The sequence below is a fragment of the Chrysoperla carnea genome, chromosome 4 (assembly GCF_905475395.1).
Source record: "Chrysoperla carnea chromosome 4, inChrCarn1.1, whole genome shotgun sequence".
NCBI classification, from domain to species: Eukaryota; Metazoa; Arthropoda; class Insecta; order Neuroptera; family Chrysopidae; genus Chrysoperla; species Chrysoperla carnea.
The window spans coordinates 44,600,678-44,627,668 of record NC_058340.1 but is presented as its reverse complement, the minus strand read 5'-3'; the positions used below and the strand labels follow the sequence as shown (position 1 = coordinate 44,627,668).

Here is a 26,991-nt window from a genome sequence, read left to right as displayed (position 1 = left end):
AGTTTAAAATACACGTTTTTCACACCAATAGAGAGCTTACAGCGAAAATTTCTTAAAAAAGATTAAGATCATCACGATTAAGTAATTATTAATTAAATTTAGAATAATAAATAATTGTTGAATAGAAATCAATTTAAAAAATAAGCCATAATATTAATTTTATTGTAAAATGTTAGTAATAAAATTGAATAAATACTTCGGCATTTAATTAGGACGAAATACTTACTAAGATGAGAATGATTTTTTTTAATACTTGTTGGGGTAATTTTTTATGAATAAATACAAATAAATGAACATGTTCAGTGATTTAAATAACATATAATTAATTCGATAAAATTCTAAACATATTCAAAAATTTGTGTTTAAAATTGTAGAAATATATGAAAATTTAAAAATACGACATGATTGATTTACTATTTTCAATAAGTATCACTGCAGTTTAAATAATGCATTTATATTTATAGGATGTAAACGTTAATATTATATACTAGGTGTTTCTAAATAAACGCATAAAATTTCATAAGGGTCAGTATTCTATGCTATTTTGATTTTCCCTTAAATACAAGACACGTAAATGTTACCATTTTAAAGTTAACAATTGTGAAATACTTAGAATTTTAAAAAGACTAAAAAGATTTACAAATTTATAAGAAGGCATTAAAATATGCCATTTATCTTCTTTCATGCAAACGAAATTTAGAAAAAATGAAAAAGCATTTTTTAGAACAATAATTTGACCATACACCTCAAAAACTTTAAAAAGACTAAAAATACTAAAGAAATTTGAAGATTCGCCATTTTTATCGACTCATGCAGAAATGTAAAAAAAATGAAAATATTTTTTATTATAGTAATTTGTCATTTCCGGTGTTACAAAATAGTTCGTCTAATAAAATACTATCAATGGTAAATCCCTTTTATAGGCTTTTTATTAATTATTTTTTTGTTTATCTCTGTTGCCGATACAAATCATGTTATTTAAATTAAAATATTATTCCCGATGGGATAGGGAGGTAAATTCGTAGAATATGTTTAAATTAGATGACAATAAAATAAACTTAAAAAATAATAAAAATAAGATTTGATGCACTCAATTCAAAATACTTATGATAACCCTGAACGCCTCAAGCTTTTACTTCATAATCATAATATATTAATAACTCAAGAGTTAATATTGTCTACTTTTTCAAGACAATAGATTTTATTTTAGAAGTAATTTTAGCTTAAAAATTTGTGAACTTTTAAAGTAGTATACAAGTCTGCTTAAATAAATAACAGTTGCCTTAAATAAATTTAATTTTTCTCATTTATTTAAAAACACCCTCATTTAGAGCTTACACGAAACTTATGGCATTAACAATCACGAAATAAGGCGGACTCTAAACCAGATTGAATTGACAGTCAATACAAATACAGTACATGTTATTTATGTGTTTATGTCGCAGCCAATTATTTAAATTAGCCACAATAACATGCTAACCTTTTTACTAAACGGCGGCCTGAACACGATATTCAGCCATTCAATCAAGCATTGTCCTCCAACCAACGTCATAAGCTCGTGTATCAAATATAATAAATCACACTGATTTTTAAAATAAAACAAAAATCATTGAATATATTTCCTTAGAATTTTTTCACATTAAAAATTAAAAAAAAGTTGTAACTACGTTTTTTTTTTAAATACTTTATATAAAAACAATTTTCAATAAATATAAAACTGACTTATTACAATCAACTTAATACACTTTTCTGTTTCTGAGAGTGAGGGTTATTAGTTATGGGATTGATTCTCAAAGTCTACAGTCTTAGTGATAAATATATCATTCCTAATATTTTCAAAACCTAATATAAATATTCTAAAATGATTATTAATAAATTTTACAGAGGGCGGGCGATTTTGAGGATACTTTTTAGATGAATTATTCAAAAAAATTATATATTTGTATATGCAAAAAATATTTCAAAAAATAATTTTTTTCATGTGATGTATGTTTGAGAGGATACTGTTGGACAGTTAGATAATTTTATTATCAATTTCTGGTACGGAATGAATGGAGTACTAATGCATAATACACACGTGATTTTTTTTTTTAACTTTAAATGTAAAATACAAATTATATAATTTTCATTAAACGCCCCCTCTTTATTGGAATTATATTTTATAGGCTAATACATTTTCTAAGGAAAATATATTTTTAATGGCGCATTAATATATGCAAGGGATGAGATACGAGGAGTAATGAGTAAATCGTGTAAAAAATGTCATTTATTAACTTTTTTAATTTCCATTTTGAAATCCACTTTTCACTTGCTCCAATCGACGTCGTAATATTTCTACATCGGACTGAAATTTAAAAATTTTAAAAATGTATAATTTTCTTATAATTAATTTCTTATGTATTAATTATTACCTCAGCGCCCCTCAATGAATTTAAATTTTCATCAGACACCAAAGCATCAGGTTTTGCAGCCATTGATTCTAAACTACGTAATCGTTCCAACCAACGTTCTGCCGATTCCATTGGTGGTTGTTCTAGTACCGCATGCGTAGATTCCGTTTTATTTGATTGATTGCGTACTTCATGCTTGCGTTTTTGAGCTGCTATATCCTATAAATGATTTCAAATTTTATAATTATATTTTCACATGATACAGCATGCTCAAAGCTCCAGTAGCCCCAAATAAAAAAATTAGCCCTAAGCCTAAATAAAATAAAAGCCTATGAATTTTTATGTACTAGGGCCCCAAATAGGTAAAAGGCGACCTTAAATAGACTTCATAGAATTGAAAGTAGCAGAATTTTCTTTCATAATAGGGAATATTAATGAAATTTTTTTTTTTCGCATTCTTAAGAGATGACAAAAAGGGGAAAAAAATAATCGGTCAAGAAATACCGATGATCGATGATATAAGCGTTTGAAACTAGTAATTAGACAGAGAGATCGGATATAGTATTTGACGTTATCAACTAAGTCTGCCATAAGAATTCAATGCTTTTATCCTGGTTGGTTTTTATAGTTATTCGAAAGATATATTCACGAATATTCCCTATTTCATAGTCACGCAAAACAAACTAATGGTCAATCAATGTTTTACAACCATAATTATGTACTTCAAAGGTGGAAATAAAAACAAAACCTTTACCTCCAATCCCTTTTCAACGTATTCTTGGAAAAATTGTGTTGCACGTTTTAAAAATGGTTCTGTATCGACTTCAGGGTGTTGTTCACGAAATTCATACAATAACAACAAGCCTTCTTTGGTTGTTTCTTTAACACCTATTTTTTGAAATATATCTACTAATAAATTATGCATCGCCCGCGATAATGGTTTAGGTGCTGGATCCTTTTTTAATTGTGGCAATTGTTGTTTATTTTCTTCTTGTTTAAATGACTGAAATAAAAAAATTACTTAATAAAATATCACAACTAGAATAATAGAAAAATTATTTAAGATTTGTAGGTACCATTATTTACAAGATAATTATTTAATATTTCAACTTTTCATAGATAATTTCTACATATGAAAAATTTCAACGTACTAGGTTAGGTTACGTTAGAGTCTTGTGGTGGGACATACTCAGACCATAGGGTCCGTTGTGATACCGAAAAAGGGTTGGCCCATCCCCGGTTACTACTCGATGAATCACATTTGAAGCTGTTTAAGAATATCAAGAGTGGACTTCAGGTCGGAGAAATCGTCAAAGAAAGGCTGGCTAAGTGAGTCCATCTCTCTCTCTTCGATAGTTTTCGTTACATAAATATTACCACGTGTTATATAGATATTGACAACAATGTGGGCTCAAACGAGTTTTTACCTTTTTCTATCTTTTTACAAAAAACAATCGATTGTTCCAAATGTTAGTAGTTATTAAATAGCATTTATGATTCTTACCTTTAGTATTTTAACAAGATACGCATGTAATTCGGATGAATTTGGGTTTGGAATCCTAGACATATGACTTAGAATATTTTGTCCTTTAACTCTGGCCATTGTATGTAACACAGTTTTCATCGTTCGTATTGGTTTATCATCTGGTTGTTGTTTCCACCAAGCTGATGGAAAATGACTAAAGAATATATGTATTTCTAATAATATTAAATCAAAATCTAATTCATCAGCCCACGATGGTATTAATTTCACAGCTTTCCATAAACATTTCATTGCTAAATCAACATACCGCACTGATGTTTGGCTTTGTGACGCTGAATCATGTAATATTTTTATTAAAGCACTGAAAAAAAAAAAAAAAAATTATTATATGTTTATGAAGTTAAATAGCGAAAATATATCTAAATTTAAAATTGCTGTTATACAATTACTTATCAATGAAATTACATACATCTTGCTCATCGACTTTGAAAATGGTGTTTCGAGAAAAACGCGTTTAAATTTACAAAAGACGTACGAAAATATACTTAAAATATACGTTCATTCCGAAAATACAATAAAAAAAATCGATTCTTTGAAAACTCTAACTTGATATAACCCCTTACGTAGACACGCTGTATGAACAATGTATTATTTACTATAGTTTTCATAAATATCCCTCTTCTAGATAGTTAAAAATTTGTATTACTTACCATATGACATTTGTATGATCAGATCGTTCAATAAGTCGTACACAAAGTGTATTGATGACTCTAGTATACGCATCTGCATCCGCTAATGAAGCAAGTTGTTTATCAATTAATAATCCAATTAATTGTTCCAACATGCCACCAAGCACGTCTGGTGATACTTGTCGTGTAACTGTCTTGCTTTCATAAAACTACAAAACAAATATGAATATTATAATAAGAATTATAATAAAAATTCAATAAATATCTAGCTCTCCAATGTTCTTTAGTGTTAAAATTCAACATAAGAAACTTTGCTGCAAATTTCTTCAGTCAAAGTGCCTCTAATGTTTATAATTGATCTTTCAGTGCAAAAAGTACTAGGAATTTGTCCGGGAAAGTCCGTGGTAATGATTAAATCCTTGTATTTGAAGATTTCTTAAACCTACGATAACATTCCAACGTAAGTGATACAACGTGACTCGAGATCTCATATTAGCCCGTTTGTTCGATTTTTCAGGATATCAGAAGTGTCACAAGTTTTTTTCATTATGAATTATTTACGGGTAGTCGATAAAAGACCCTATTTAGTTGTATTCAAGCATTTGGGAGAGTAAAACAAGAAGCGGTACTCATATTAAATATAACATTCTGATATGAATTTTTCTATAGATACTTCTCTAACTTCAATTTCTATTTGGCAGCATTGTTTATACACTCGCAAGTTTTTAGCAATATATTACAAAGCTATTATCTCAGATTAGTTTTACATATGATTCCTTATTTATATTGTCTGCTTCGTATCTGTCTGTGAATTAAGACTTGAACACTCACAGTCATCATAAAGCTAAATTTTTGCTCTTGGAAGTTTAAGTGATAATCAAAGACGGCTAAAACATTTGATTATGTATCAAAACTTCCTAATACAAATATACTCATAAATATTTAATAGAATACTTACAGCAATAAGAACCGTAAGACACGATCTGAATACTTTTAAGGTTTCTGGTTTTTCAAAATTTGAAGCACGTACTGCTTTCATTTGTTCTAGAACGCTGCTCATAAATTGATTTTCATATGGTGTAATCATATGTGTTTTATTCGATCGAAATATGGTATCCATTTGTGCTATCGCCTGCAATGCAATATTTACATTTGGACTAGCTATTTCCCCGATAGTACGTTCTATTAAATTTTCACCGCCTGGCATTGGTGGTAGCTTGTTGATTGAGATGTGTGAAGCTGTTGTTGGTGATGTTGAATTTGTTAGGAAGTTTTCATTTGGTATTATTCTTTTAGGTGGTGATATTGGCATTACGCTGAAAGATAATTAATATTTTTAATAAATAAAAATTTAACAATTGAACATTGTTGTTAGTCTATTTAAAATCAAAAACATACTACAATTGGTGTTCTTAGTTTTTATTTTGAAGAAAATTTGAATATCCAAACAGAGTGATCAGGAAATTTGTTTTTAAAATTGCTACTAAAATTATACAATTGAATATTTCTATATGATTATTTGATTCATAAGAATACATCTTTGTTAAAAAACAAAAAAACCCATTATATTGGAAAATTAATTTTTTTACATCATATATTATAATTAATAAATACAAAAATAGAAACCAAAACCCTGTTTTTAAAATTTCCCTCACTTTTCTGTATAGTGTTTAAATATCTATTTATTAGAATAACAAAAACAACGATTATTTACTAATTTTAAGATTGTGAAATGGTAGAAAATTTTTGAAATCCCCCTCAAAGAAAAAAAACATTTTAAAAAAATTTTCCAAATAAAAAAAAAGATTTTAGAACACGGACAACTATTAACACCCTTCTGAGTATTTATGCCCCAATGTTACAGTATATTTTCGATTTTTTAAGGCTTTACTTAAAAAATAGACCGATATTTGTGGTTCTTAGCTCATTAATATGCAAATCGTCTTATTAACGTTGGCTTTCCAAAAAAAATAAGCTATCTTATAACGCCAAATCGGTTGCTCTTAATAAATAATCAAGAGATGTATTCTCATGAATCAATAACAATGAATTGAAAACATTCAATGACTTAGATTTAGAGCAATTAAAAAAAAATCAACTGATGGATCATCCTTGTTTAATAATTTATTAAATTTATCAAAATCTATCTAAAAACTAAGAAGAAGAATGAATATATAATTAAAATAAAGATTATTTTAAAACAAATCACAGCTATTAATTTAGCAAAATTATCGAAAGATTAGCAGAACCCTTAGAGAAAAAGATTTTCAATCAAATTGGATGAAAATTAAGATATAGTTCGGAACAAGGTAATCAAGATTAGTTAATAAATTAATCGATAAATTATAAGTGTCTGTGAGCTGAAAGTTATAATAGAACATGTTCAAGAAATGAGGAAATAGAATATAAAGATTGATTTTAAGGTATGAAGAGTATGAGAGTTACCGACAAATCAATAAGCTTGCTAGGTTGACAATATTATCGATATGTATCGAAATTGGCGTAAAAATATATGCTGAAATTATCTTTATCAACATTTTTACTTTATTTGGAAGATTTATTTACTGGAACATGAAAATACTCGACTTTAATTCATTGATACTTTTGATAGCTTCTTAGCTAATTTAACCGAAAATCATTTATCATAAAGATTCTGCAGAAATTAATATTATATCCCACGTGTAAAATTTAAACAATACCTCATTCGTAGAAAACCCTTGATAAAACATGTTTTTTTATACAGACAACTAATTATGGTGATGTTAGTAGTAATTAATGTATTACATTTCGCAATATTTATTGTTAAAATTATTAATTTTGTTTTTGTCATTATTGGATTAGAGAAAGGCATAATTTTTACACTTGCCACAGTCCTTGGACACATTCATACCCTCGTTACAACATTGTTTGTTCGGGATACAAATTATAAACAGATTCTGACCAGATTATGTATGATTGAATCAAACAGACAAAAAACTATTTTTTTAATTGTTAGTAAGTTTACTATTTTACAAAAAACCGTACGAAATTTGATTGCAAACTATCTAAATAGAAACAAATATAATACTTCTTAATTTGATTGGGTATACGCAATAATGAAATTATTTAATTCATAAATCAAAATTAATAATAATTTCCCAGTTTGAATTTGATTTTTTGGCTTGAATAAGAATAGATTAGAAGCTTAAAATTAAAATATGCGTATTCGCTCCGTGCGTGAGTTTCGTTTCCATGGTAACGATACACTAGTTTAATTATAGAATTGTATGAATGCATATATAATTGTATGGATTGCATTTAAGACTTGCATTGAAAATTTAATATTATTGTCTCACAAATTTAAATAAATAATTATGATAATTTACATTTGAAAAATAATATTTATGCAATTTGATTTCTTATTTTCACAATTTTTAATGCATTCAGTTTAATTAATTCGTGTTTTACAATAATTTTAATTTGACATTTCTATAACATTAACATGTAAAGCACTGCAAATTAGTAAGGACAGCCCCCTTTAACGTCAAAATTTTTCACTGGAAGCGCTGGCATCGATTTTATTGTCCCTACCATGACTACGCACACAACGAATACACAATTACCTACTTATTTGAAAGTAAAATTAATTATTTTAAATCACACTCAACGAACTCACACTCAAATTGAACAATTTAATAAACTACATACCCAAACCACCTTAAAATAAAAATTACAAACATTAAAATAGTAATGATAAGGAATTTAGTCACGGATTGGGCTTTTAATATTTAGGGTTCACATTAAGTTAAGTTTTTCAAATATTAAAGAGATATTATAAGGTGTACAAATTAACGCTCCTCTATTTTCTTAAGCAATTAAGCTGAAAGTTCAAAACTATTTTTAACATTCTGTCAATTTTTTTGTTTTGCATGTTTGTCTCTCTATTCAAATCTACTGTTCCCGGTTGCCGGGTTGATGTTCCGGCATTTGTTTGAGTAACCTTGAATCCTTATTTTCGGCAACAGAAAATTCACGTACCTTTTTGCGAGTAAACTTGCATATCCCTCCCACTCACATTACTGATATTTAAATTCAAATATTACTTCTGCGATTAACGTGACAGATAGATCTACCTTGCGAAACTTTCCTCAATTTTCGACGCCTTATAGTTTTTGAAATTTTTATCCTGAAGATATTTAAAATTAAGAACCTGTCTTTATATTATAAGATAAGAAAACCATGTTTTTCGACTTTTATTTATTTCTATTATATTTTATTAGCTGTGACATTTTTCGTTCGTGAAAAATTTGAAAATTTTCTCTAAGCATATGTATTTTGGATATTTGCCAAAATGTTTAAATTTAAGTTTGTCTGGACAGAAAAGGTTCAAATTTTGATAAAACGTCAAAACGTGAAATTAAAATTTTAAATGGCTGTAATAAAAGAAAAAAGTATTTATCTTTTTTTTTTGATACCTTTGAAAAAATATTTCAAGGTTCAACTATAAAGTATTATATAAAGAATAAGTAAAACAAGGAATTAAGCCAAAATGAAAGAAAGATAAATGAAAATTATGAAATTATACCTTGGGTTTGATGGTATTTGTGGTGTATCGTCGTACATAAAATCTAAATTCATTTGACGTAATTTTGGTTTGATTATTTTGATTTGTTCCATTTCGATGCGTTCAATTAGATCTGTATCCAAACCGAATGGACCGCTGACCAATGCAGGAGATTCAGCGGGTTTGATTTGAGTCCTATCATCAATATAATATTTTTTCAATCATGTCCAATTATTATTTAAATAATTATTTTTAAAGAATGGATTGGTAATGCAATGTGTGATAATATTTATTAATGGAATGTTATTTTAATACAATGGAATATGTATGTTGTTTAAGATACAATATTAACTCAACCAATGAAAACAGCCAAAAAAAAAAACATATTAACAATAATCTACAACATAACAACAATTCAAAGAATTTTTTTTCTTGTTTTATGGTCGTATCATTTGTTAAAACAATGAAATACACTGGTCATCAGAAAATTCGGTAGTAATAAGTAATCAAATTTTTCTGAAAATTTAAATTGATGTATCTTCGAGAAAAATAATAGGTTGGGTTCAACTACGGGTATTTTGGAAGTTTTTAATTTAAAGTTTTTCAGTAAGAAGCTAAAATTATTGTCATCTTCACTACGCTTTGTATCTAGAATTGGAAGGCTGTACTCGAAAGCGTATACCGCGAAAATTTTCTAACTTGTATTCTCTGTATTACTGTACTGCCCGATCATTAAGGGACCCATGTATGGGGTGTCACAAAACTATCGGATTAGAAGAGTAAAGTGTTTTAGACTTAAAAAAGATCAAATTCAAAGAAAGTTCGTTCGTAGCTTTTGGATCCGATATACCAAAGAGACAAATCTTTAATTATGATTTGTAATTTTCAAAATATTATTAAAAAAGAAATTTTTATAATAAGAAGATACGACTCATCCTCTTAGCATGTTTTCCTTAAGTTTACAAAGATATTAACAATTATTTTATAACATAAAAACATAAATATCCCCTAGAAATCTAGAAAAGAAATGCCTAATTCCAATTTGTCTAATATTAATTGAGAAATTCTCAATATAACAAACGATAATTACTGAAACCCTATACCTCGTTAAAAGTATATCGATTCCAAAAACTAAAAATGAACTTCTACAAATTTGTATTCTCTATATGTCTACAACACTTTACGTTTCCAATGCGAAGTAGTCGGGACAGCCTGTATAGGTTTTGAAGCGGTGGTATCTTGAAACTATATTGTTGAAATAAGTGGTAATTTTGAAAGTGAAAATACAAATATTATATAGACCGGCAGCTACTACATGAAATTTTGTATCGTTCGAGCCGCGTATTTCATTCACTATTTTACATATCTTATATTTTTAATAAATTAAATCGTTACCTTGAGTTATGAAACGTAAAACCCAATTTTTAGATTGCAATATTATTGAAAATTTTAGTCATATTTTCCCCGAAAACATTCACTCATGCATATTGTTGGCATATAGTTAATCTGATTAATGAATAAAAATTAATTAATAGTTATCATTATTATGATGATTACGATTGTTAATCGTAATTATGAAATTATGATTATGGCCATTTACGAAATAAGCGGTCAATGATATAGGGGTTTACTTTTGCGTTTTTACTACTGCGCATGGTTAAAGCCATTCGACTGTGCTCACCTGAAATTTACTAGAGCACAGTTGTGAATTGAAAAATTTGGATTGTACGTTTTACAGATCAAGGCTTGGACTACATTATAATCAATACCTACCAATTAATAAAAATTTTGCTGGTTAAATTGACACAAATTTTTTTGTAATAGCTTCTGGTCTAATATTTAATTTTCATACAGGAACAATTAGAAAAATGCACTTACAGGTCTGTAATATTCATACTTATTTCCATTGTATAATAATAATAGTTAAATAAATAATGAATAAAAAAATAAATAGAAATAAATAGAAAAAAATATATAAAATGTAAATAATATAATGCGCGTGCATCCACAAAAATAACTGATAGATTTGCCAAAAAAAAAAAAAATTCCCACAATCAACTAAGATTATTTACATGCATTAATATTTTTTGTTTAACTCATTCTACAAATAAATTATTAACGTTCAAACGATAATTTCACCGTATTATTGAAAACTGTTCAAATATATAAATATTTTTATATTAATCATATCAAATTTTAATCGAGAATAAACGTTCTTTGTGTCAAAAAATCATTCTAACCTTTTTTATTTTCATAACTAGATCTTAAAATTTAAAATTTCATTTCTCCTGTTTTAAAATGCATCATTAGAAAAATATTGAAATGTATCTGGGGTTTTACGGGCAAAACCTTCAAAAGATAGTTCGGCAATGATAATAGACGATACTGCACCTATTACCTTCTTCCTGGCACAATTTTCAGGCTGAATCTAGTCTCTTTTTCGACAGACACACTCCATCCTGCAAAGTACGCATATCTAAGACCTATTCATTATGTTTTACCATCTCCCATCCTTAAGATTGACATGGTCATTATTATAAATACCGATATTATAAGAACGCACAGAGCTGCCAATCTTCTCTGAACATGCTATAGCAAGGTAGAGTGTAGTATGCCTGATGGACAAATGTTTTTTAAACATTTACTATCGTTACATATCGAAAACGGTCAATTTTATCAACAAATTTTAACCTTGATTGTTTAAAATGCCAGATATTATTTATAACAATTTTTAGAAACATTTTACAGTCAAATATCTTTGAATATTGACTTCAGCATGATAAATATACTAATGAAAAAGTTTAGACTGCCTTGGACCTCGATCGGCTTTGAAAAGTGATCTGACATCTAGAGTAAAATGGATTATAACGGTAAAATTATCGTAAGAAATAAAGATTATTAAATAAATTAAATAAAAAATGCTGAATATTCAAATAGTTTACTATATTATGCATAATTAAACAAAAAAACTGGAATATTTATAAAACAAAAATTTAATTAAGAGATCTCCACCATCCTCCGACTACAGCTCCAGCAACAAAAATACACATAGAAGCCGCTAAAATTTGTATACGAATTGAATTTATATGTTGATTGTAATCATTTTTCTTCAACATATCATTATTGCCTTGATTAAATGGAAATTCTATTTTAGGTACAAATAAATCAATAATACGTCGTGTGCGTGTTATTGGTATGGTTAATGATGGTAAATTTATTAATCTATTCAATTCATCTGTTTCTGATTGTACTGATTCGACTAGTCTGGTAGCAGATAAGTAGGTTTTGCTTTTTGATTTTGGCTTATGAGAAAGTTGCGTGGCACATTCACTTGTATTTTTTTTCAATATATCACATTGTATTTTCTTGTTCATTTGTTGACATTGATATTGATACTGATGATAGTCTTGTTCTATCATAGTGTCTGAACCATGATAACCGTTGTCAGTGTCGGGTTTCACATGGCTAAAGATATTACAATTACATAAGCAGCATACATGCACAGCTCAACAAATAAAATCTTTAACCAAAAAGAATTTAATACTCAAAGAAATCGTATATTAAAAATTAATATATTCTACAGTTCGGTCTAAAAATTTGTTTAGTAAACTAATTTGCAGAATTCGCGTCCAATATGACGGGAAAATCACCAAGGGTGATATTTATATTTAGAACCTGTTGTTTAAAAGAGCAAAAAGACTCCCTAATTTTTATTATGTAAAACAGGTTATAAATAGTATTTATAAAACAAAAAGTTAACTAGATTTTGTTTCAATAAACTTGATCATTTTTGTAGTAGTATCAACAAAACGTTGGCTAGATGGTTCGATTCGTTCAACTCATGAGTCACTCGCTTTTTGCATTCAAGTTTATGAATACGTAAGAAATTACAAATTTCATTTCATTCAACTTATATTAATAAATCATAATCGGTCTAAATAATTTAAAAATTCTTTCACATTTTGTTCAACTTTTTGAATCGATCCCTGCGTGGTACATTGGAAAGATTTCCTATATTCATTAATGTTTTAAAAAAATTGAATTCGTCCACATTTTGAATCCAAATCAAATTCTTTTTGGTAAAAGATATGCCTTTAAACACAATAGCAAAACCAAGAAAGTATAAATTTTAAAACCAAAAAAAGGGAAATTGCAATTGTTCAATATCTTTCATAAAATAATGGACGCATTATTTACTTCAGACCTTATCTAAACTGTTAAGAATTCAATAAATCTCTTAATTTAATAACTAATTAATTTTTAAAAGGTAATTTCATTTGATTTCTACTTTGAATGTTCAGAAAAATGTTTCCTTGAGATATGAAGTCGTCAAGATTATAAAACAGACCTGTTTTATAATCTTGGCCCGGTTTCGATCCTCCAACCACGCAGATGAGTAATCAAATAAATCCAAGATGTTTTTTATTTTTATAAATAAATATTGAAACAGTTGCAATTTCACAATTTTATTTTTACAGCTGCCTGTTTTACTGTAATATATTTAGCCTCGATAGTTTTCTATAACTGAACATACAACTCATAAAATACCTTCATAGAAAAAATATTGAAGTGCCATGCAACTTCCCCTTTTTAATCCACATTGTTCACAATTTAAAAAATGCAATAAAAAAATTGAAATATCTAACCTTTCAAGTCTTGTAGGTGATGGTATAATTTCGGTTGGTTCCGGTTCTTCATCCTCTTCAATCGGTTCAGGTTCAAGTTCTGGTTCCGGTTCAATATAAACAGATTCACGTTTACCACGAACAGACGGTACATTAGTAACTTGAGGTTTAACGGGAGGACCAGCAGGGGGTACAGACACACGTGCAACTTTACCAGCCCGTTTTATACGTTCCTCCAAAAGTGATAAATTCTTATCGGAAACTTGACCAATTAATTTATAAACGTTTTCACCTTCAATTCGATATACATTCACGAAAACATTTAGCGCTGCATTTCGTACAGAATTGTCTCGATCCGATATTTGTTTTGCAATTTCTCGTAATGCAGCGGTTGTTGATGGTTGACAAATTTGCATGCCAAAACTTTTAATTAATAGTCCTAATTCATCTAAGCATTCAGTACGTTGACGGGCATTTTTTGATTTTAAACCATCCATCATGTACGGGAAAAATTTACTTGCCGGATAAATATAAGTGATTTGGTTGAATAAAGCACGCACACTGTTTCGAACAGCATCCTTTGGATCACCAACTTTTAATATTAAATAAGGTATGAAGGATGAGGCTTCGCTATCAGAGAGTACATGATCATTTTCAACCAATAATCCAAACACTGTTTGAAGGTATTCCAGACCTTTAATCAATACCGATGGATTCGTATCAAAGAAACGTAATGTTAACCATTTTAATATTAGATCTAAATTAGCAACTAATGCATCCATATTATCTTGAATATCTTCTGTTAGTGATTCGATAGCTTTTAAATGATATCTAAAATCTGTATGGAACATGTTTGCCATTAATGTTTTATTAACGTTTGCTGTTGCCATTTGATCCCGTAATAAATCCACAAACTCATCGCGCGGAGTAACGAAATTCCATTTTAATACTTTTAATTTTTGTTCATCTAAACTTCTTTGATGTTTCAAGTTATTTAATGCCAATAACGGTGAGATATCCACATCTTCCTCCTTTTTACGGGTCGTTGGTTTTGCAACTCCAACCTAAATCATAGAATTATTGTACAAATGAAATATTCGAAAAAACTAAAATTTCTAGTAAGAAAGCTTAAATTTTACCTTCGTTTTAGAACTTTTAACTACAGACGATGGTCGACTGCCTCCACCACTTTTAACGGTTTTCGTTTCCTCTACAGGTTTAGCTTTTGCTGGCGGTAATGGTTTAACCGGTAAACTAGGACGAGCTTTATCCAGTGCCGCAACAACCACAACTTTTGATCCAGGCTGTTAAAGCAATTTTTAAGTAAATATGGGATAATATTTTAGTTTAAAAAAGGAAATATGGGAAAAGGGTAACTCACATCATTAAAATACACAAACTCTTGCTAAGGAAAATAAACCATGAAGTTGTATCATGCAAAAATAGGAAAAATTAGGAATAATGGAAAGAAAAACAAACTGATTATCTTCGTGCATAAAAAACTATAGTTTTACTGTCTCTTGGAACATGCCCTAAAAATCCTTCTATCTTTCTTATTAAGAGTTTCGTATATCTGATGAAAAGATTAAATCCAAAAAGGACCACTCTTGTGCCTGCTTGTTAAAGTCATTTTCTCTCAATCAACTGGACGAAACAAGTTGAAATTTGGTACAAATAGAACCTCATTCATATAGTTTACAGGAAAATTTTATACAAAATTTGTAAGTGTTTAAATTATAATTATAATGGAAAATACTTAAAACACTTCTGAACTTATGTTCCGATCCGTTGGAATATAAAGAAGTTGTGAAGCAATGGATTTCAGCAGTAGAGCTTAAAAAAATTATTAAAAATTTAATAAAACGTAGCCTGTATCAATGATATCAGTAAAATATAAAATATAGCCTATTTTCTTCTAAAATGATAAGATCTATTTTTTTTAAATTCATCAAAAGCCGTCAAATTGATTTTAAATTAAATCCGTTCAAAAGAAATTTATATACAAATTATTACAGATGGAAATTTCATAAATATACAACTTATGCTGTATAGAACTGTAGTTGATAGAGCACGAGATAATCAGCACTGTAGTTGGCTGAAATGAAATATACATACCTTAAGTTTTTCAGTTTGTTTCAACATCGATTCATACCCTAAATGTAACATTACACCTAAAACAGCTTCTTGTGCATTTTTTCGAACATCAGCACTACGATCCTCCAAATTACTATACAAGTGGGGTATAATACTTATTAACTCCTCACGTGGGAATGATTTTGGTTTAACATCTGGTAATTTTTCAGCTAACCATGCCCACAATTCAGTTCGTAGAGTTGGAGAACCAGTTTTTAATGCATCCGAAATCATTTCACCATCAAAAAACTCTTTATAACCAGCTTCATCGCCCCATGCATTAATACATGAGATTGAAGCCGATCGAATCCAAGTTTTACTATCGCCAAGACCTAAGTAAACAAAATTCTCAAAATGCAATTTATAATTATATTTAGCGAAGTAGTGTTTTAGGCAGGATAAACTGGCAGTAAACTTCACTATTATTTTTAAATCAGTGTAAATTCTGTCAAAAAAGTACCGGTTATTGGTAGTTTGAAACTCATGTTCTAATTATTTATCGATTTTCTAAAATTGATAACTTTAAAATATCATACAAAAAACAATCGCGAACTGTCAAGTATTGCTTTTGGTTAAAGCAGGAAACCCGTTCAATATTTTAGAATAGTTTAATAGTGAATCAGTTTTCTCAACAAAAATTTTCGAGTGATATAAAGCATTTTTGCATGGGCAAGAATGCGCCAAAAGCAACACTTGCTTCGGAATGGAGATGTCAGGAATGAAAAATTACTAAAAATGATCTGTACTGACACAAAAATCGTTGTAAGAGCTGAAGATGCTTTAAATAAATTTTTTTGAGGAAAAACTACGGCATAAGTGTGTGGCGTGGAATAAGGCATACTTTCCTGACAACAAAATAAATATTCTTTAATGCTATATTTTATCATTTCCGGTAATTTTTTACAGAGATTTTTTATTATCTTCATTTTATGATATTTTATTACCTTGTAAAAATCCTGGAAATAATGTTCGTACATGTGGCTTACATGCTGGACCCATAGCCTTTGCTAATGCTTCACATAAATTAATTGTAGTTTGTGCAATTTTACTGTTGCTATCAACCAAACGTGGTGCTAATGCTTGCGGTAAATCGGCAATATTTGATGTTATTAATTTTGCTTCATTAATAATTGTCTGAACTTTTGTTAAAGCTTCAATTCGTACTTTCCAATTTTTATCACCTAATTCATTTATTAACGCATCTGTAATTTGTCCAGATATATCAACGCGTGGCAATAATTCTTGAACATTAACTGTGTTGCTTTTCTGACTGTTATCATCATCCTCTTCTTCATCTAATAAAGAATTCTTACTAGCCGATTTTGAGAGACCACGCGTTGGCGTTGGCGGCTTCTCGTCACGATATTTATCAATTTCAGTATTTAATTGTTGTTGTATGGCAGGTTTCTCATTTTCGAAAAATAATAAGACATTATTTCCCATGTATAAAAACATTACACCAACTAAGGATACCGCTGCTGTTCGAACACCAGGACTTGTTGCTTGCAATCCCTTCTTTATCATTTCTATAGTAAGTTTTACATTTATCCTATAAAAAAATTAAAAAAATTTATGTCCGATTTAAAAATTTTAAATTATTAATTTAATTGAACTTTAATTTAATAGCATTTGCTATAAAAATCGGTCGTTAAATATTCGATTAAATAAACCGTATATGGTCCTGGAACAAACCCCATTTTCGTGCCTTTAAGAAGGGTAGATTGATGATAAATTGTTGTAGATAATAAAATTATTTCTCGTTTCGGCATTGCCATATCAAAGTATTATCAAAATACAAAATACTATAAACGTCATAGAAAACGTCATATTACATACTATGATAAAGCCTCACATTATAAAAATGAAATATTTTGAAAAAGATAACTTACGTTAAACCGAATTCTTTAATGCAATTTGATAACCATAACAGCGAATCTTGCTGAACTTTTGGATTTTTTTGATTAAATGCTTGCGTTAACACTTCACTAGATACAAAATCTAATTTTGTAGCTTCAGCAATTGCAGTTAATACTTCTGTAGCCAATGTACCATTTTTTATATCCGACATTTTCTCAACAATATCAGCTAAACAAAATCCGGCTGTAATACTGAAATATAATGATAATTTTATTTATTTCTTTCAAAAATTTATATACCGAAGTACAGATTCAGTGTACATGCAATAGCCTCTCTACCAAAGAACATTTTCATTTGCGATGGCCAAATCTCCAATAAAATGAAACTAATGAACTGTCACCAAGAGATATGTCTCTTTCTTTCTTTGCTATTCAAATGGCTAAACCGATTTTCATCAAACTTAGCTGAAGGCCTTATGAATTAAACGAGATAAATAAAATAATTGGTTTCATAAAACTAAGTTATAAGTGGGTAGATAGACAGGCATTTCATTTTATAAAATTTAGAATAGAAAATTAAAATTAAGTTTTGATTACTTACGTGGAGAATGGATAATTTTCAGCTAACATTTTAACAGTTTCTAAGCGCATACGTAATACTTGAAAGTTAGTATCTTTTAAACCAGGTTTCTGTATTAACGTACGTACAAGTACTTGTGTAGATATTTCATTTGAATTCATTGCACGTATTGCTTCATTAAACCGTTCCATTGCACTCAATCGAGCTTTCCAATTGACATCAGATAACCCACTAATTATATCCGCTGATAAACATTCTGATGCTTTTTCCTCCACTTCATCAGGCGTCAACTCTCGTTCACCAACTTTAACAGGTTTAGCTGCTGGTTTTTTTGAAGCTCCGCCTCCAGATGCTGCACTTGAAGTACCAGTAGGCTTCTTTTTAGTTGTGGTTGAGCTTAAAGGTCGTTTTACAGGTTTAGCTGTAGTTGAACCTGCTTTTGTTTCTGTTTTACTTGGCGGAGCTGTATTTGGACGTTCTTTTTTTACGTTTTGTACTTTTACTAATAATACTGCCTTATCACAACATTCTTTTATTTTTGTCATTTTTATCGCTTCTACATCAGCTAAGAATGGAAGTATTTTATCCGCGCCAACTAACTTCATTAGCGTACCAAGTGCTTCAGCTGATGTATCTCTTACAGTTGGATCTGTTATGTAAATTAACTATGTTAAGATATGAGAATTCTAATATTATTTGGGGCCGTAAAGGTTCGAAAAATAGAAAAACATTTTTAAAATAAATTGTTTTTAATAAATATAAAATTTTAATTTTTTGTGTTCGTATTCGACTTATGTATCAAAATGTCGGTTTTCCATTAAACCGTCAAACAAAAACAAATCACAAACTCAAATAATAACTTAACTTTTCGCAAACTTTTTTAAATATTTTATATATATATTTTCGTTTTGCGATAGTTGGATAATAATATGTGTTTTTTAAATTATTTTGAGTTTTAGTTTTATTCCTGTTTTTCAGGTTTTAAAAAACACAAACACTACATAAACTCAACTGTGCGTTTACTGGAAAACCGCAAGATGGTGATATACCTTAAGATGGTAAAATACCACAAAATCTCATTTATATCTGGAATGGTGCTGAAAAATGTTTGACGTGAGAAGAAATTTGTGTGAATAAACCGCAAGGCTAACGTCTATTTATGCTATAAATTTAATATCCATATTGTAAACATGCAAGTCTAAATACTCTAGATGTTATTTTTAAAATTAAAAAGTTGATTTTATTGCTTTTTTTTATAGCTTCTTATCTTTAAATTTTTGGAGATATTTACGAATTGTATAACATCACAAACCTGGTTCATTAAGAGTTTTCAACAAGGCTGTTGTATATGCTTTTACTAATTTTTTATTCAAAGCAATTGGTTGACATCGACAAAATGCTCGTGCTAAAAATGATGCTGTTTCTGATTTCACTGCAGGATTTTTATTATTTAAAGCTTCTAACACATCTTCTTGAATGTTTTCTAAATTTGTCTGTAAAAAAAAGTAGAATAAAAACATTAAAATACTTTGATTTCAAATAAAAAAATATTCTTAACACACCGACAAAAATACGGCATCAATAGCTTCTCGAAGTGCAGTAACAACATTTTGTTTTTTCTCACGAAATTTTTCTAATAATGCTGGTACGCATGCTCCCGCATATGGTTGAAATCGTTTTTTCAAGCCATTAGCCAAAGCAGCCAAACATTTTCCAGCCAATGCAATGACAATTACATTTGAATCTTTTGAAATAATTTTTTTTAAAGCTCTAACCATATCACCATAATCACCATTTTCTAATTTTGGTGCTTTTAGTAATGTTTCTAACGATTCTACGGCCATTTTTCGTTCCTGCCATTTTTTGTCTTCCACTTTTTCGTAGAAATCTTTTGGTAATTTTGACAAAATATCAACGGGTTCCATTAAATCGTATGGATCTATTTGTTCTGCAGCATCAGTTTCACCGTCTTCGTCTTTATAAACAAAATACATTATTTTTAAATCCGAAGCATTATGGTTCAAAATATAATAAATCACTTAAAGAAGAGCAAGGGTCATATACTAAGAAGCAAACTAAGCAAAATTTGAAGGCCTGAAAAACTTTTCTTAGACACACTTGGAATTTTGATTATTGAATCGGACTACTTCTACTAAAGGAGATCATGTCCACGGGGAGTTTAAGTTATTACATACAGGTATGTGTTTTACAATAACTTATAGGCAAAAAAAAAAATGTTTGATCGCGATAGTACAATTACGGATAAATAATATCTGCTTCATATCTGCCTGAATAAAGACTTGAATTCTTTTAATAATCAAAAAGCAAATTTTTGCTGTTTGAAGCTAAGTGATAATAATAAATAATTAGAACATTCGATTATGGATCAAAACTTTCCAATATGTACTACCATCCTGAAGGAGTGCAGCAGGATTTTTGACCCTTGATATTTTTGGAGAAGTATCTCAAATAAATCAACAAATAATAAAAATCAGCAAAGAGTGAGTCAGGCTCACTTTACGGATTCTGAACTGACTGAACGAAAACTCTCAGTACGCTAACTGATTCACACTTTGCCGTTTTTTTAAAAACAAAACTCTTCTTGAATTGAACAGTTTATATTGTTTTATTAAAATAATTTAAAGGGAGTTTAAATAAATTTGATATTAAAGAACTAACCTTCATCGGAAGCTTCAGCAGCCTCAGCAGCAATTTTAGCTTGTTTTTGTTGTTGTGATCGTAGATATCGTGTTGGTGTAGGATTACCTTTGACTTTTTCAAATTCTGTTTCTAATTCAGTAACTTGCACCGGTTGTAATGATGCTAATTGTGGTTTTAGAGCAGCGCCGATCCATCTACAAATAAATTAATAAAATAAATTTTCAATATAAAAAGTAAAAGTAATTCAAATGTTGTCATTTCTATATTTAACGAATTCATTAAATTAAAATACATCAAATGATTTCCATTATTTTATGTAAAATAACATGTCTTTTTATTTAAATAAATGTAAATGTTTTAGAAGAGAAGAGAAAATTATACAGTTTATTATTTAGAGTGAGCGTCTGTGTACGTTTTGGACGCTTAAGCGCACGCAAGTTTTGTTTAATTTGGCGCTAAGCGAGCTGACTAAACTTGCCAATAGTTTAGCTCAAAAAAGGACGGCTATAAACTGTGCTTATAAAAGTAAGCGTCTGGTGTGCTTAAAAAGTATAAGCATCTAACATAAGTATAAGCGTCTAACACAAACACAGGATTATCTTATTACAATTTCTGCTGCTTTTTTTTGATAAATGATTTTTCAGAGCTTGTAAAATTGATTCAATATGTCGAAATAGCTAAACTACCTTTTCTAGATCGGATAATTCGTCTTTAATGTTCCTTCAACCAAACCCTCATTTTTTGATGCCCCCAGAGAATGGATGACACACGAACAAAAAGGAGACCAATTGGAGTAAAGAGAAAAAACTGAGTTATTATAGCTTAAAATGTCGGCAAATTTATATTATTTGGAATGTTTTTTGGTAATTTTTTTTAGCTTGCATTAATGTGAGAAAATTTTACATGGAGAATCAAATTGTTTTATTATTTTCGAAAGTTTAATACATTAAGTAAAATAACTATGATGGAGAGAATATTCAATGGAAGTAATAAATTCATGATATCATTTTAAGGATCCGCCTAAAACATTGAAGAACTCATGTAGAAAAAAATACAGACAAAAACAATATTTTCTTCATGAGTGAACAAATAAATTAATTGCACCATTATACGCAATTATTTTAAACTTCCCAAATGATAATAATTGAACATATTTAGCAAATTATTATTGTCAAATTTAACTTCCGATTAGTTATTTATTGCTCAATTTACATATCTTTATTATAAAAGAAATGCAAATGATTCCACAAAACTTTACTTTATATGTATCTGATTAAACTAAGAACTTTTGTTGGAAATATTTTTTCAAAAATTCGACAGATTCGGCACAAATTTAAATGGTATGAAGTTTATAGAGCTTGTAGCTGAAGGCCCTTGTAGACCTTTATTTGTTCAGATAACTACTACCTGTTTCTTTCTATAACTTATCCGCTAGATTTATTTTTATAGAAGTACATATATTTTTACAAAATTTTTACGAGTTTAAATCTGCTTTTTGTTTTAAAACATGTAAATATCAGAAAAGGTCTTAAAAATTTAGTTTATATTCTCATTTGCAAAAAAAAGGAATAAGAGCTATTGTAATTTTACGATAAATAAAGATAGAAGATTGAAAAATAGTTGGCTTCTAGTTGTTAGTTTATTGTACATCTCGGTTTCATCCCAAAGTTTCTTAATTTTTCTAAGTCTTATCGTTGTTTCCGAGAAAATAGTTATTTTCCAAAATTTTGAAGGATTTACTGGATTTTCCAAAAATATAAAACACAGAACATTCATAATGTTTAAGTAGCTTTATGATTTGTATTTTTTTGAGTCTAATTTCGAAGTGTTCCCGATTTGGGGTAATTGACGAACGGTTCGCGAATTTTTTTTAAACTAATGTCAAAGTAGCAGTAATTGATTCAAATATTTGATGCTAATGCCAGTTTGACATTTGACGATCATTCAATTGTTTATTTCTAGCTCTGAGTTAGACAAAGCTGAACTTTACATAAATCTAATTATATTTAAATTTGACAATTAACGTAACTATATCTAAATAATTTTGTGTTAATTTCGTAATAAAATTTAATATTTAATAAACTAAAGGTTTATGCAATAAAAACCACAATGATGAATTCTGAACATATATTTTATACAGAACGTTCCAAAAATATTCCAATGGGCTATGCAGTACCAGATTTTACATAAAATCAAAAACTTTTAGTATGATTTTAAAAAAATATTTAAGTTTTTTTAGAGATCTATATACATTGTAAGTAAGTACTTGGACGATTTATGAAATATTACATTTAGCTTAAAAAAACAAAATGACGGATTATGGCTAAACTAAGCCACTGAACATTTTTTTACTTATTTTTAGATACAGCTAAGCCAACCAGGTATTTTTATAAAAACCCGTAAAATTAATGTTAATAATAATAAAATAAAACATAAGAGTGATATCGCAAATGGGTCCCTAGACCATAGACCAAGAGGTCCTCTGTGTCCTCCTTGAGAACTACTGTCACCCGAAGGCGAGACGTTTTCGGGTAAGAGTTGCCATTTTTAGCAGATGAAGCTATATAGTATTCTGCCGAGGCCAAGCGTCACGCAAAAAGTCCACAGTTTCTCCGTCGGAATCTCCCCCTGGATTGATTGATCCAAGGTTTCGGACGAATCTGACAGCCTGATGTTTCAGCAAAAACATGGATTGGGATTTCATCGTCCTCCATACAGGCCCTACAAGTGGGACTATCAGAGTTCCCCATGTTATGAAGGTGGTAGTTTAATCGACAGTGTTCTGTTTAATCACAGTTTAGCCTGTCGCATACCTTGCGAAAATCAATGTTAATAATATAGATTCTTTTTAGTTAAGAATTTATTCAGTGTATCATTTTCACTGTTTTACAATTATAAAGAATTTTATTAATTCGATTAACGAACATTAAAAAAACGATTATAGAAAAAAATACTTACCGATACATTTCAACCACCATAGCTTTTCCTTCATCCCGTACAGTTTTATCACGATCTGCAAGCAAAACAGGTATTTTCTTCACTAACGGTTTAATCGGTATCACTTTAGAACCAAACTCTTGTAATGCCAACTTAGTAGCCACAATGCATCCAGCAACAATTTTTGGATTCTTATGTTCCATTCCTTTTAACAACTCTTCCAAAACAATATCCTGTTTTTCAATTTCAATATACATTAATGTCACTTGTGTTGCTAATTCTTTAGTTTTTGTTTTCGGTGCAGCAATACATTTTGTCACAATTCCTGACATAACTTCGCCCACTGTTTTACCAGCATTTCCACAGTTTTCAACAAATACAAGTGTCGCCTCCAAACCTTTCTCTTGCCCTAGGGCATTACTATCAGTTACAAATTTTTTTATTAAACCTAAATATTTATTCCATTCTGGTGATTTTTCATCTACAATCATACGAAATAACTTTGCTGCTTCTTCATAGCCGTTTACTCGAGCTTTCCATGCTTTGTGAACACACCTTTCTTCTATAGGTAACTTTTTAAACTCAGTGGTTAGTAATTCGTCTTCCATAATTATATTTTAGTTGAAACTGTAAATAATGATTAAAAAAAAATTTAATATAAGGCTTTTTTTGGCGACTAAGTAATGTAGAGATTGAAAAAAATGAATTTAAAAATTTTGAACATAACGTGAAAAATTAGAAAAGTACGACGAATAATTCTCAAAGCTTATATCCGTTTTCCAAACCAAATTTAACTTGGAGTCTACTATTCGATTGATTTTTTTGTCGTAATAATTGTGAATTGAATTACGTATACAGGTTGTCCCAAAATTATGACTAAAGAATTTTAAGTTTTAAACGGCAATAACTTGTTCAACTTAAATAGAAGAAGTACGCTTCGTAAACGTGAATAACCTTGGTTATCAATCAAATTTGAAATCTAAAAAATTTTTCACACGTTGCGGGTGTATGATTTGAAGTTCTTTTTCTCGAGCCTTGAGAATAAAAAAACTGGTTATGACCTAGTTTGGTTCAATAATGTGTGAGAAGGCTAGTATATTACCATTGTAATTTCAATTCCCACGACAAAATATAGACGCCCGAAAAGCTTTAATACTTCAAGTTTTAATAAAATTCCACACAGATTAGTCCATTGAAAAGTTACATTTGGAGTTGTAAGTCAAGGGGGGTAAGTGTAAAGTTAAATCCATGTTTGTGTTAGTCCCGCGACCACCATCTTGTAAAAAGGAATGCGAATGGTTTCTTACGGCGTATCGTTCAAACTATCCTGTAAGTTTTAGTCGTGATTTTTATCAATCTTTACTTTAAAACCCAGCGAAGGCCTGGCCAACTACAAAAGGCCGGCCCGTGAACACAGTTATTCCAAAGTTTTAAGTTTTCACTTCCGTCGATAGAAATCTTCTGCACCAAAATAATAAAATCGACGAAATTGTGAACAAAAGGAGAATAATGACGGCATATAAAATGAAGGTTATAACACAATAATATTTATATTTAAAATTAAAGTTAGTTTGCTCAGCGAAGCGGGTAGTTAACAGTAAATACCTCATAAACTAACTTAGCACATAAGTTTTATACATAATTTTGTCTATTCGGAACGATTAATTTGAGAGAAATTAGAAAAACAAAACAACATTAACTGGTAAAAAAAGTACATTAAGCGATTATCAAGTAAGAAAATTTGAATAGTTGATTATATTATTACAAAATACGCATTAAAATTTGCTTTACTGGTCTAAACAGAGTGAATCTAGCACAAAAATAAACTTTGTCTGATATAACGTCAATGAAACTCTTGAAGAAAAATGCTGAAAACGTCCATAAATTCTTTACTTTTGAGACATATATTTAAATGCCACTATTTATTATTGGGCGAATATTCTGAAATTGAATTGTCATATATTCACCATTTAAAAAAAAAAAAAAAAAACAAAAAACAAAAAACAAAAAAACATATTTTCTTTTCAATATTATCAATCGCTATGTACCAAATTTTGTTATTCAGATGAAGTCTTGCCCTAAATATTATATGTCTTCTTGTGAAATGAACACAAAAAACTATACATGCGAAAATTTAGACCGTAACAATTTCCAACAAAAATACAATCAATGTTTTGCACAACAAACTTTAATCGTGAATGTTCAAAACAATTCAAACAAAGTCTCATAAGTATCGAAAATCATAAGGCGGTATGTTTTTTGGAAATTATAACGGTTCAATTGTTCATTTTACTTTATACATAACAAATTATATAAAATATACATAATATACATCTAACCTTCTTAGGTGCTTATTTATCAAAATTACCAATTAATTCGAAATTTTTAGGCTTCTGGTATTCTCAAAAATAATTCCTTGTGAAAATAAGTCGCTTTTGTATAAAACTAAACTTTTTAGACTTATTTTCAACAAAAGTAGCACTTGTAAACAATTACCAAAAAAAATATGTAGGTCGTTTGTAATGAATATTTAAAATGTGTGGGATTTGTTTCCTACAAGACTTGAACTTCATTTAGGTTTTCATGAAATGATTTACTTAAAGGAATTTAACAAAAAAATAGAATAGTTGATAACTTGACGGCCTTTTATGTGATTCATAGTACTATATACGGTTAACGGTCTAAACATGTCAATAACATGTTTCGTAAAATTAATTAGAAAATAGATACGTACCTATCATTACACTCAAAACAGTTGTAATTATTGTGCATATGTTGTCAATTCGAATTTAGGCTACAAATTATTCAAAATTCGAAAATACACTGATTTTAAAAATATTTCTCTCTGTTATTTTTTTTTTCATTAGACTGAATTTACACAAGTCTTCCAACTAGTTATTTTCAAATGTTATTTGTCCCTACTTCTTTATTTAAAATTCCCCTAACATTGTCCTTTTTGAATATATACGTTAAAATTTTTAAATTTATTATAAGGAATTAATTTATTTTATCCATTTTGTTAATAAATTTCTCTATTTACTCAATAATATTGGAGGTTTTTTTTTAAATTAAATTGTTAATATTTGTTTGATGC

The 26,991-nt window shown here is 29.0% G+C and overlaps 1 protein-coding gene and 1 non-coding gene across 4 annotated transcripts; both read right to left on the bottom strand.

Moving 5' to 3' along the window:
• Positions 1 to 799: 799 nt before the first annotated feature.
• Positions 800 to 26,774, bottom strand: LOC123299233 (protein mini spindles). 3 transcript variants are annotated; one of them, XM_044881540.1, is made up of 19 exons: positions 26,632 to 26,774; positions 23,919 to 24,524; positions 20,979 to 21,154; positions 19,862 to 20,274; positions 19,612 to 19,792; positions 18,321 to 18,948; positions 17,753 to 17,971; positions 16,808 to 17,412; positions 15,846 to 16,195; positions 15,112 to 15,135; positions 14,870 to 15,034; positions 13,752 to 14,794; positions 9,127 to 9,300; positions 5,521 to 5,878; positions 4,584 to 4,771; positions 3,895 to 4,234; positions 3,145 to 3,393; positions 2,412 to 2,609; positions 802 to 2,344 (listed from the first exon to the last, which is right to left on the bottom strand). In XM_044881540.1, exons 2-19 carry the CDS (start codon positions 24,503 to 24,505, stop codon positions 2,279 to 2,281), a joined length of 5,964 nt encoding a protein of 1,987 aa, XP_044737475.1. In that variant the 5' UTR covers positions 24,506 to 24,524; positions 26,632 to 26,774; the 3' UTR covers positions 802 to 2,278. The 3 variants fall into 3 exon arrangements, with proteins under 3 accessions (XP_044737477.1, XP_044737475.1, XP_044737476.1); XM_044881542.1 differs by lacking the exon at positions 9,127 to 9,300 and having other exon boundaries at positions 800 to 2,344; XM_044881541.1 differs by lacking the exon at positions 15,112 to 15,135 and having other exon boundaries at positions 804 to 2,344.
• Positions 5,347 to 5,481, bottom strand: LOC123299403. The gene has a single exon (XR_006535337.1).
• Positions 26,775 to 26,991: the final 217 nt, after the last annotated feature.

Coding starts and splice junctions, on each gene's coding strand:
- LOC123299233 (XM_044881540.1), bottom strand. CDS start 24,505: ATGGAAGACGAATTACTAACCACTGAGTTTAAAAAGTTACCTATAGAA. Junction 19,793..19,861: donor TTGATGCCGTATTTTTGTCG/GTGTGTTAAGAA, acceptor TTTTTTTTACAG/ACAAATTTAGAAAACATTCA. Junction 15,035..15,111: donor AGTTTGTGTATTTTAATGAT/GTGAGTTACCCT, acceptor TTGCTTTAACAG/CCTGGATCAAAAGTTGTGGT.